Source organism: Mycteria americana, chromosome 1 (genome assembly GCF_035582795.1).
Source record: "Mycteria americana isolate JAX WOST 10 ecotype Jacksonville Zoo and Gardens chromosome 1, USCA_MyAme_1.0, whole genome shotgun sequence".
NCBI classification, from domain to species: Eukaryota; Metazoa; Chordata; class Aves; order Ciconiiformes; family Ciconiidae; genus Mycteria; species Mycteria americana.
In genome coordinates, this window is record NC_134365.1 from 17175569 (window position 1) to 17188073 (window position 12505).

A 12505-nucleotide genomic window follows, 5' to 3' on the forward strand; every position below is an offset into this window, starting at 1 on the left:
TTGAGTGATGTGATGGAACCAATCAAGGTAATGTGCACACATGATGTGCAGTGCAAAGTAATAGCCTCAGGGTAGGGGTAGAGGTGCAAATTAGCACAGCTTTGGCTGTGCTGCCTACAGAGTTTGAATAGATTCTTCCTGCCATAGTTGATTCTCTGAGCAGAGCTAGGGCCATCTTCTGCTTCCTGTGTGCACCTCATCCTGTCCCTTGTGGGTGTAAGAGTTGTATGGCTGTTGTGGGAGGGGCTAGATCTAGTAGTCATTAAATTCCCTACTGGATGGTGCAGCCACTCTATGAACTCTTCAGGTTGATAGAAATAGTGTTTTGGAAGAAAGGTATGGTTTCTGTGGCTATTCTACTACCTGGCTGTTAAAAATACCAAGACACGTTCTTACAGTGAATTGGCAAACTTGTGGTCTAATAGGTTTTAAGCCACTGTTTTGGCATTTGTGCAAGTACAAATGCAAAAGAGGACGTATTTTTAGCTTCTGTAAATGTTGCTTGGTTAATTTGTATTGAGATTTCAAATTTAGTGGCTATGTGCAGAAAAAAAAAAGGCTTTTAAATTTATTTTTTTATTTTACATCTAGATTTGTGTTCTAAAGGGTTGGTTTGTTTTTTAACATAGGGGTGCTTGCAGATGTTGTAAATATTTGCTCTTTCTTGTCATATGCTAGCTTCCCATATTTATGGAAGAATTTTTCCTGTATATATTTTTGGAGGGGAAAACTTTACAAAGTATACTTGTACTCAAGAGTACAAGAGTGTAGACAGCCATTTAATTAAAGTTAAATCATTTGGAAATTGTTGCTGCAGCAGAAAGCCTCAGCTCACTGATAGCCATAACACTAGCAGACAGTGTCAATTCAGGAATGCCAATAAGCTTTCAGGTGTGTTGTGGATACTGGGGTCTGGTCTTGATAGTTGGGATTTTTAAAGTGGCTGACGAGTTCTTGGTATACTTACCTTCTTTGTGCTCTTATAAACACTGCCTACACATGAAGTTTTCTCTTCATCCTCCCAGTACTTATTTCAGTAAAAATGTACTTATAATAATATATGGAGCAATAAAGACATGGTACAACAAGAAGAGTTTCCTGTGTGGACTCCATTTGTGTTGCAAAAGTCTTGAAAAATTCTAGGCATCTGGGCCTTTAGTACATAAAACGTTGCAGTATTTAAATTCCTTTGCTACTGAATGAAAATGATGACTAAAGCACTTACGCTGGGATTTTCAGAGGCTCCTAAAGCACCAAATAGTTTGGATCACTTCTCGCCGTTGTGATTTTGTTGTGGCAGTTGGTCCTCTGTCATGCTTAGGCTCAAAGCCCCCTCCTGAACTATGTTATGGATAAAGAATCCTCAAATTAAAAATTGAGTAGTTCTCTTGATATGTCATCATCCAAACTTTACAGCCTTCAAACAGGCTGTTTGACAGTTTGGGGTTGACATGGGATTTTATCCTTTTAAAATGCTATGGGAGCTAATATGCACATCTTCAACACGACTTTTAATGATTAACCTTAGTTTTGATGATAGTAGATGATGCCCATGTGTACTCTACAAAAACAGATTAATTAAATAGGTCTTTAAAAGTGCCTACCAAAACGGAGGGTTATGTATGAATGCAAATGAATGTATGGACTGTTTTTAAAATTAATTGAGTTTTGGAAAAACATGTTTTCTGTGGTGTTTCTTTGGTGGGTTTTGTTTGTTTAAATTTTTTTTCCCCCCAATTTTTTCCCTTTTTGCTTGTCTTTATTTAGATCGTACCTGTAAAGTCTGGAATCTGGTAACTGGACAAGAGATTATGTCTCTGGGGGGTCATCCAAATAATGTTGTTTCTATAAAATATTGCAACTACACTAGCCTGGTCTTCACAGTCTCAACCTCCTATATCAAGGTGTGGGACATCAGAGATTCTGCTAAGTGTATTCGGACATTGACGTAAGTATGGTAAACCTCGAATGCCAAGAGTTTAAATGAATCTTACTTTTAGATAAAAAATACTATTATATTTAATTCAGTAGTGCAGCACAGGGTAATTTAAGTACACTGTTCGGGGCTGGAGGCTTTTTTTATGTGCTCAGGCTAAGTCAGTTTAGGGCATTGTTAATATATGAAAACACAAACCAATTTTCATTTGTGCCTATAGTGTTTTATCAAATTTTCAGTATTCATAACTGGCTTATTATGAATACATAATAAGGGAGTTTGTTTTCTTTTTTTTCTTCCTCCCTGTATTCAGGTCTTCAGGCCAGGCAATGCCTGGTGATGTGTGTTCTGGAAGTACTAACAGAACAGTCACTATCCCAGCTGGAGAGAACCAGATCAATCAGATTGCACTAAATCCAACTGGCACATTCCTCTATGCAGCTGCTGGAAACTCAGTGAGGATGTGGGACCTGAAAAGGTACTGAACACCAGCAGAAGAGAATATGCTTTAGGTGGTTATATGTGCATATGAAACAAAGTCAATGAAGTGTTTCCTGTTTATGGTAATGCTTATAACCTAGGCAAAATATGGTCAAGATATGGATCAACTAACCTGTGCCATGGTGGTTACTGAGATAATGGAGGTGCTCATGATCTCCTTGTGTGTTAAGGTTATGGTGAACAGTTTCAGTAAAAATTATTGGAAAAACCATAGAATAGTTTGGGTTGGAAAGGACCTTTAAAGGTCACCTAGTCCAGCCACCTTGCAATGAGCAGGGACATCTTCAACTAGATCAGGTTGCTCAAAGCCCCGTCCAACCTGACCTTGAATGTTTCCAGGGATGGGGCATCTACCACCTCTGTGGGCAACCTGTGCCAGCGTTTCACCACCCTCATTGTAACAAATGTCTTCCTTATATCTAGTCTGAATCTACCCTCCTTTAGTTTAAAACCATTGCCCCTTGCCCTATTGCTACAGGCCCTACTGAAAAGTTTGTCCCCATCTTTCTTATAAGTGCTCTTTAAGTATTGAAAGGACGAATACAGGAAAGGAAAAAGGACAAAACACATTGAAAGGAAAAACACAAAGTTTTGTTTAAGACAGGCACTATAAAACAGACTCCTGTAAGGTGACAGGTGTATGAATCCTGACTAGTAATTGTTGATGAGATGATGAAAGCCAACTGATGTAATGTAATATAATATGGGGCTATGATAGCCACACTATAATAGCACTTTTCCAAACAGAACCTGCACCCAAAGAGCGTGTTCAAAATACAGAGAATACTTTGAGGGGTCTGATTTGTCTTTACTTTAACATTTTTAATTCTTACTTTACATATATAGAAGCTTTTGTTTACATTTACACATGGATATGAGCAATAGAGTACATATAACCAGGGGATGAATAGTGAAGACATGGGGAAAATAAAAAGATCCATTCTGGCAGAAACTGTGCTATAGATTGTATTGGATATTATGAAAAAATCACAAATCCTCATTTCTTCTCTTTTTCTTGAAGATTTCAGTCTACAGGAAAGCTAACTGGTCACCAGGGTCCTGTTATGTGCCTTACTGTAGATCGAATTTCCAATGGACAAGATCTTATTGTCACTGGTTCGAAGGATCATTACATAAAGGTAAACCGTTAGTATTTGCTTATTTATTTTAACTCTTCACATCAGCATGGGATGCAGGCTTCAGCAGAAGTGACTCACATCTCCATATCTGAAACGTGATAGCCAAGATGGGAATTCTTTCATCAGTTATAGATTATGAATAATGTTCAGTCTTAATAAATGCTTATCACTTCAGTGCTATTTTTATTTGGAGGGTTGTCTGTAGTTAAACTTTTCCTTAATCCCCAGTAAGGTGGACGTCAGGTGTATGAAGTCTTGGAGAAATATTCATAACACCTACTCTTAAGTAAGATTTAGCTCTTGAAAGTATCTTAAGTGAGTGCCTCTGTTTTGGAGTGCAGACCTAATTGCCTCAGCAGAGACCCTCTGTGTGCTCCCCACAGAAGAGAGTCTGGGGTCTAGCCCAGGCTCTTGCTTACGTGTTACCTGAGTTCTGGAGTGGGGAAGGAGAAAGGGATCAGCACATCTCAGCCAAGGTGCCCACTCTATTTGGTGTATTCATTAGGATGCAGGTTGCTTGCACAGCCATGATGTTATGATACTTTCCTGCTTCTTGGCATTGTGATTAATTCACTCAAGGACAGGGAATTTGGTTGGTTGGGTTTTGCTGGGTTTTTTTGGAGGGGGGGATATCTGGGTTGTGGTGTGTTTTTTCTGTTCCCCCCCCTTTTTTTTTTTTTTTTTTTTTTGGCCCACCTCATCCAGGGGTATTTGGACCCACAAGCTCCTGTTTCTCAGGAGTATGCCCAAACCACCAGACTATGGGAACTATACATCATCTTCCCCATAAAACTGACCCTCACACTGCAAAGAACATGTGATTCATGAGGCCAAAGACAGAACGAGCAAGATACTCTACCTTGTTGTGAGGGGTTACCCTTCATTCTGGTCTTTATACTTCTCGCACACTGGAAAAAAGTATATAAGCATATCTGGGAGTGGAGCAGGAGCCAGAACCCGAGTGAGCTTTCACAGAATCTTAGAATCATAGAAATCATAGCTTTCTCACTGAGCTGGGCTTTCTCTTTTTGACATTATCCTGCAATACTTGGACGCTTGGCTGTGCGCTGGGCCAGCCTCAGAAGATTGCCTGCGAGGTGGGTGCATAGCTTGACAGCGTGGGCCATGGATTTGAATCCTATCAGCAGTTCCTATGGTTAGAGGCCAGAGGATTCTTAGGCAGTAGGGTGACAGAGAGAGGCACTCATAATTACTTGTCTGCACAGTTCAGAATATGGGGTTAGTTAAGAGCTACCATTCTGGCACAGTAATGGGTGTAGGACCTCAGTGGGGACAACAGGATGTGATCATGTAATGCAAGTTTGTCTTGCTACCAACTCGTGTGACAAGCAAGGAGGTGGAAAGGCCTTTGGAAAACAGAGCTGTCAACAGTCAGGGAAGTTTATCTGCCATTCTTCTGTGCTCCCTTGCTGTGGGCAGGCTACATAAATCCTTATAAGGCCACCTGCTTCTTGACTTACACCACTAGAATACCCAGGGATAATTTGGCCATGTGTATGTGCTGCACAGTATTGGGTGTTCTGCAAGGTGAACGCATCCATAATTGCCAAGCTGCTTTGGATATTACAAATGATCTGTATGTGCAGCAGTTTGGGAATTCTCAGTGTTTCTCCACTTGGGTAGGTCCACTGGGGGTAGTAGGTCTGGTCACAGATACTGCTTTCCCCTGCCACAGGAAACTACTGTCTTGTCTACTGAGCCAGGAATATTAGTTGCCTCTGTCTAAGTGCCTAATTTTTCTGGTGTATCATTGAACTCTTTTGTTACAACTCTAACTGATGCATGTTAATTGAATGCGGTAACTTTTAAATTCCCTTTAACTCACTTAAGTTATTATTTTACACTACCAAGCTGTCCCCTTTTTTACTGCCAAGCTTATTCATTTTGAAAGGTCAATGAAGAGCAAATAATAGGGGATGAAGTCTGACATTTGCTTGTGAAACAGAGGTAGTGGTTTAAAAAGTTACGGCTCATCTGTTCGTCCTCAGCTCAGTCTAACTGGGTGAGTTCTGGCTCGCTACAATGCAGAATGAAACAGGGTTGCTTACACTGCTGCTCTAGGGACAAAGAGCTGATGGGGTTGATTACGCCTTCAATTGTTAAAATGGCCTCACTTAAAGAATCTGTTTTAAGACGCCATTCTTGGAGCACAGGCAAGGAGAGAGGTGTGTCTAGTCCATGGAAAGCATCAGCATGTAATGGTATGTAACCCTTGCCAAAACACCTTGTCCGGAAAAATACATTAATGTCTCTTCCTGCAGCTGCCTGTGCAATTCTCCCAGTGCGAGCTGTGTTTCCCATACTCACTCATAAACTTTGTTTCTCTAGCCCACCACGCAGTGTGTATATATAGGTTCTTCCTTGTGAAGATACTGTGTATTTCATAACCAAGTAGTAGCACTTCTTCCCAGAGCAGTCTTCTCTGAAGTCAGTGAAGCATTCCCGCTTCAGGCAAGAGGTAGAAGAGGAGAAAGGAGTTGTTCTGGTAGATAAATTCTGTCAAACATACATCGTGATACAGTGGCCTGTAATAAGACTTTCCAAGTTTTTCCCCTCAAGTTATTCACTGCAATGTCTTTCAAGCCGGTTAGATGGCAGATAATTTTGCTTAACATATTTGATCATTTATTTATTTCAGATGTTCGATGTGACTGAAGGGGCTCTTGGAAGTGTAAGTCCTACACACAATTTTGAACCTCCTCATTATGATGGCATTGAAGCACTTGCTATTATGGGAGACAACCTTTTTAGTGGATCCAGGGATAATGGAATTAAGAAATGGGATTTGGCTCAGAAAGACCTTCTTCAGGTAATGGAAAAAAATCACACGGCTAATGCGACGGTCACGATGTAGAACTGTTTTCAGGCTGTGTAAATATTCAGGCTCGTACAATGACTATTCACTTAGATACTGAAGTTTTTAATAGAGAAGGCACAGAGCACTGGCTAAGAAAGAAATCGATGATGTACTTGATCTTTACACTAGGAATGCAGTTGCTTTTCATTTCAGTGTATGTAGCGTCAGGAAATTCAGATGAAGTGGTTAGCCGTCTATTTTAGCTCTGAGTATGTGGGGTTTGGTTTTTGCTTTGGAATGAAGGCAGCACTTCCCTCCTCTATGACTGGAACCATTGGATATCATCCTTGTCATTGACAAGTTGGTAAATTTTGGACTGGGAACTCATTAATGACAAACAATGCTTTAGATCAGGCTACAGAGTATTTTCTTGTGAAGAGGGTTTACAATCTACCTCACTCCACTCAGTCTCTTTTCTAAAAAGCTTACTCCTTAGATCTCCATTCATCTTGTTATACAATGCATATGTTATGTAATGTATACAACACACACACACACACATCTGTTTGCTGTTAGAACATATTTGCTGTAAGTTTTTATTGGAAAAAAAAAGGGGGGGGGAGGGGGGCAAAAAGGACCTCAAATCCAGGGAAATTTTGACGTTTACTGTAATTTGTCTGACATGGAGAACTTCGATTTTTGGCAACTTGCTATAAGCCAGTCTGTTCTTTTAGGTCTTACAAGAGGTTGTTGAGGTAGAGATACAATTATTTAAGTTGAGACTCTGAGAAATGGAAGGTAGAAAAACAAATGCCAGAAGATACTGCTGGTTTTGCAAAGGTTTGGTTAGATACCAATCATTTAATAATTTTTGGAGGGAGGAGGAGCATGTCTTTTATGTGCATTTAACATGCAGGCTGATAGCAAGGAAACAAACAGAATATTAAAGTTTTGGGACATGAGAGAATAATGGACTGGTCACCTTAAGAAGAAAATTTCTATATGGGCATACTTAGTACTCCATAAATATACAATCTTTCTTGACCTTCTTTCAAAATTGTCCAATTGGGTGCCAGTTCCTTTTCAGAATACTACTAAGACTTCACGGTTACAATAAGGATTCAGAAATTCAGCTTCTTACAGAAAATCTTCAATTGCCATATTGGGACATCTGTCCTCATATCTGTCTGTCTAGGGAAATGTACTAAGCAGCTTGTTAGCAAAAACAGGAGGACTGCAGGAACAGGATAGGTTTTGTATTCTCAGGATGACTTTATTAAAGTTTTAAGAAGCGTCTTCACTCTTGCATTTTAGGCTCATTAAAATATTATGCAATGTGCATTTTTGCAGTTGCAATTAATTTAACATCAGAAAGAATACAGGGGCGGGGTGAAGCAGTATGTAACAGTGGACTAGTTGTATTCCTTTTCTTATTTTCCTTTTGGTATATGTGCATTTCATAATTTCTATACTTCATGTTCCCCTGTTTGGTTGGTTGGTTTTAAAAGTAGAACTTAATAAAAATGATCTCATGATTCCTTCTTTTTTTTTAAGTTCTATAAAATGCTGTGTGTTTTTCAAGGAGGTGAGACTAAAGCATTTGACAAAACACTGTAACTTTTATTCACTGTCTTTTTAGGGAATGAAGAGACGTGCTGTTACTTTTGCTAATCATGGGGTAATTGAGGGTGAAAGGGCCCACTGGAGGTCACACAGTGAGAGGCCAGCTGATCCACGCAAGGCCAACTTTGTAGTTAGGTCTGGCTACTCAAGGCCTTGCCCAGCTGAGTTTTCAAGATTTCCAAGGTCACAGATTGCACAGCTGCTCTGGGTGACCCATTGCAATCCTTAAACTACTCTCGTATGAATTTCTTCCCTCCCCCATATCCAGTCAGAATTTCTATTGTTGCAACTTCCTTTTGGTGTGTACACTTGACTGTTTTAGATGAAGGGGAAAAAAACCCCCAAACCTGAAAACAGAGCTGAGCTGCTTTAAAGTATAAATGCTAACATTTCAACACAGGTCCTGGTTTGGCATACATGTGTTAAACACGGTTGGGCTTCTATAATTGATGAAAAACACTTAACAAACATGCTATTCAAAAGAATTTGGACATCGTCTACTTCACTTGGTGCTATATAACCCAAGCAACAAAACGCTTCTGTGACAAAATTAAGATTTATAAGAACAACCCACCCTCCCCCCCAGTTTCATGAAGTGCTGCAGGACCAGACCACCAGTGTTGTAATAGCAGTGTATATTATAGATAAAACACCAAGATGATCCTAGAAAGTTGAATGTGCTCCACAATATGAGAAAGGCAGCAAACCAAAGCAGTTCCTACCAAACTAAACTAGAGAAGAGCCACTCTTGACCCCTTAAAAGACAGGAAACTTGGGCTATTATTTCCCCAGTGTTGGTATCAAATGGATGTTTTTCTCAGCTGGTCTGTGCAGCATTTTGCTTTCTGAATTAGCAGTAAAATGCTAGTGTCCTTCCTCAATAAAGAATTAATGTATTTTTGTTAAGTGCTACATCACAAAATCTATTTATAATGTGTAATGGGAAAAGAAGAAAGGAGGAAGGCAAATATAGAAACAGTTTCTGTCTCCCAGGTGTATTTTTGGGGCAGTATTTTGGATTTTCTTTCTATGTGTTTTATAACTGTTTTAGGCAGACTTGAAACACATACAGAGACCATATGTTCAAATATGCATTCAAATATGCATTTGAACATAGGCAGATTTAGCATTATCCTAAATTAATTTCTGTTCCACATCAGGTCAGTTGTGCGTATTGGATTTTTTTCTTGTTTTGCAGTACTATTTCACAAAGAGAAACAAAGTCGTGGTATAGAAGTAGCCTCATGGAAGATAGCACCCTCAAAGGAGGAGAAGCCACAGGGCTGGGATATACCCAGCGTCAAGTAGCAAATCTACTGCAGGACAGCAATCAGGCTGAGCGCTTGGGATATTTCCATTTCTGTGCTTGTTCCTCTAGAATTTTTGCAGCCCTGTGAGACTTGCCTGCCTTCTCTTTTTCAGCAAGTTCCTAATGCTCATAAAGACTGGGTGTGTGCTCTTGGCCTGGTACCTGGCGCTCCGGTTCTGCTCAGTGGCTGCAGAGGAGGCACCGTCAAGCTCTGGAATGTGGATACCTTCGCATCCATTGGGGAGATGAAGGGACATGACAGCCCTATAAATGCGATTTGCACCAACTCCAGCCAGATTTTCACAGCAGCAGAGTGAGTTTTTCTTCTCCATGAATCTCTCTTCTCTAGCTCCTGCTAGAATTCTGCCTATGCAAATGCATTTAGGAGATCTTCAGCTGTGTAAGTCACTTCATAGCAAGCATGGGGAGACCTGGTCCATGCCCCTAAATGCTCATAATCTACTGCAGTGGTCTCCAAAGTGGGGTGCGTGCACCCCAGGGGATGCAAAAGATGATCCATTGGGGTGCGGGAAGAAAATATTAGAACTTCAGTAGTACATGTATATCATTTATAAATTAATAAATATACATATAGTGGGGATGAATGCTCAAGAATTTTTTTAGTGATGGGGTGTGTATAAAAATGTTTGGAGACCACCAATCTACAGGATGTCAGGGAGAATGGCTGTTTGTCTGTGGTCTGCTGAGTTGCAAATAGTTACATGATGGAAGCTCTTCTCTGATGTCAGTCTACTTCAGCCTATTGCTGTTAGCTGTATCTTAAAAAATGAAGTAATATGAGAGTAGGATTTTTACTTTCCTACTTCTCCTACTTTTTTTTTTCTTTATAATTGCCTAAATGGTTAAAGGTAGTAGCCAGTGCTGTGATGAGGTTAGGGAATCTTAAATGTTGTAAATCTTGGATTTGAAAGTCTCCTGGAGGTGCAATGACCCTTGCATATCCATTAAGGAAATCTTACTTCACCAACAATGCCTTTCTGAATAAGACACCCGAGCTTTTAAGAAAGCTTGTTTGTTTGTTTGTTTGTTTTTTTAAATTATTTTTCCCCCTCCTGCCTCTCTCCCTCCCCAATTTAATTACCTAGCTCTAATACTGCTTTATTTTGTTTTTCAGTGACCGGACTGTGAGGATCTGGAAAGCTCGAAATGTAATAGATGGACAGAGCTCAGATACAGGAGATGCAAGTGAAGATCTTGCCAGTAATTGAAATGATGGGGATAAATGAATATATTGATGAATTTGAGGTGCACTCTATGCAGTTTGCTGCATGCTTATTAGGTAAACACTGATGACTGGAATGAACTGAAAAATAAGAGTGAACTGTTCTACTTAGACCTGCTGTCCTTAAAATATGTACTGTATTAAAGAAAAAAATAACCTCTCGGTAACATGCTTGTGTCTCGATGATCACATATATATGTCTATATATTACGGCTGAATTTGTGTGCATATGTAACACTTGCAGTTAAAATTAACTGGAAATCGGTCTTCCCTAATGACCATCTCAAAATTATAACCTGGAATATATAACAAAAGTGCTCTGCTGTATTTCACTCACAAGTATGATCACCTGTTTTGCATTTTAGGGTAGCAGGGGAATGATGATGTCCCAGTAATAAGCCTTTCATTATGACAGGCATTGTTGTAAGTGACCTTTAGAATCTTGAACTGTTGTTAGGAAAGTGGAGTGAATAAAAGATGGGAAGAAGCTGTTAATGACACATCTATCTGACATGGCTGTATCCTGCTAACAGTATGATTTGTGTTAATGTTAGCATATAATCCTTGTTGACCAAAGTTGTGCAGCTATGTATACTCTGTGCTCAGGACTAGAACTCAAATGCTCATAAATTGGTATGTTTTATTAGTGTTTTGCCTATATTCTGTAATGACTAGGTGTTCTTAATGTCATAACAGAAATAGATCTTAATCTATTTTTCTTATGGATTTGTTTCTATCATCTCACATTTTCTTTTTTTAAAGCAAAATGTCTTTCCTTTTTATCTGATTTTGTATGCTGCTAAATGTATTTTAAATACACTGTTTGGAAACCTTGGCAGTTACTTTGAGAACTGAACCACGTGTATTGGAAAAAGCTATGTAAATAGATGGTTGTACAAAGAAAATACCTTATCTTGTGCCTGTGTGACTTTTAAAGCTCGTAGAGTGTGGATATTGAGGGAGGATGTATAATTTACCCAACTGCTCTGAATATTAGTTTGTAAATTCTGCAGATTTTAAAAATTTATGTAGATTTACATACAGTGTTTGGATATTGAGGTTTTTTTTGGTTTTTTTTCCCCCAGAAAATATCAGTCTGTAAATTATAGCTTATGTAGGTAACACTTAAATAAAGATGTGAATGTGAACTACTACTCTTTGCCTTTTTCATCATACTTCCTTATTAAAAATTCACTTCCCTTGCAATGGCCCTGAATATAAAATGCACAATTTTACACAATGCAGTAGAATAGCTTGCTGAGTGATACAGCCCATAGGTTGTTCTGGTATCCCACGTCTGTGTTCTAGTTGGCCATTATTTGTGTTTTGATAGCACTTAGGAACCCTCGTAGGATTCCCTCGTACTAAGTACAGTACAGACTTAAAATGAAGCAGATGGCTCCTGTTCCTAAGAGATGACAGTTCTTACCTTATTACATATGGTCTGTCAAAGAAAAGTTCTGGTGCCTCTTACGCATCTTAGAGGAATTATTTCCTTCTCAGCTCAGCTTGAAAGGAGATGAAAATGCATCCTATTTGCGATTTGAGGTTACTGATTTATTCCAAGTTTTGGCAGAAACGAGTAATGGTACATATTGTTAAGAAAAAACGTATAGGTTAGTTAAACAGCAGCAATACCAATTAGTGTTTATCTGTCATGTTTTTTGACTGCTCAAGGGATGTACACACAAAAGATTTGGGACCGTGTCACAACTTTGAGTGAAACTCCCAGTGGAGAGTGGATTTACGTGCAAGACTCACGTGAGAGGCTTTGAGTGCCTGGTGGAGGGTCCCTGTTCCGCCTGGCCCAGGGGGTAAAGGCCACCCACTGTGCCAGGCTACACAAATGATGCCAACAGCTTGGTGACCCCTGGGTTTGGAGCTGAACACTCATGGCTGTCATCTGGGGACCGTGGGTACTTGTGGGTTTTTTAAT

General features: G+C 39.5%; 1 protein-coding gene across 10 annotated transcripts in view; it reads left to right on the top strand.

The window, feature by feature from the left end:
* Nucleotides 1-11712, top strand: part of KIF21A (kinesin family member 21A) — a 92499-nt gene extending 80787 nt beyond the window's left edge. For 9 of the 10 annotated variants that reach the window (XM_075492065.1, XM_075492064.1, XM_075492106.1 and 6 more), the window contains 6 exons: nt 1768-1948; nt 2250-2414; nt 3459-3576; nt 6236-6406; nt 9440-9639; nt 10462-11712. In XM_075492065.1, coding sequence (XP_075348180.1) covers nt 1768-1948; nt 2250-2414; nt 3459-3576; nt 6236-6406; nt 9440-9639; nt 10462-10555 — 929 coding nt within the window. In that variant the 3' untranslated portion in view covers nt 10556-11712. The remainder of the gene's footprint in view (nt 1-1767; nt 1949-2249; nt 2415-3458; nt 3577-6235; nt 6407-9439; nt 9640-10461) is intronic. The other variant, XM_075492114.1, reaches the window with a different exon arrangement.
* The last annotated feature ends 793 nt before the right edge of the window (nt 11713-12505 follow it).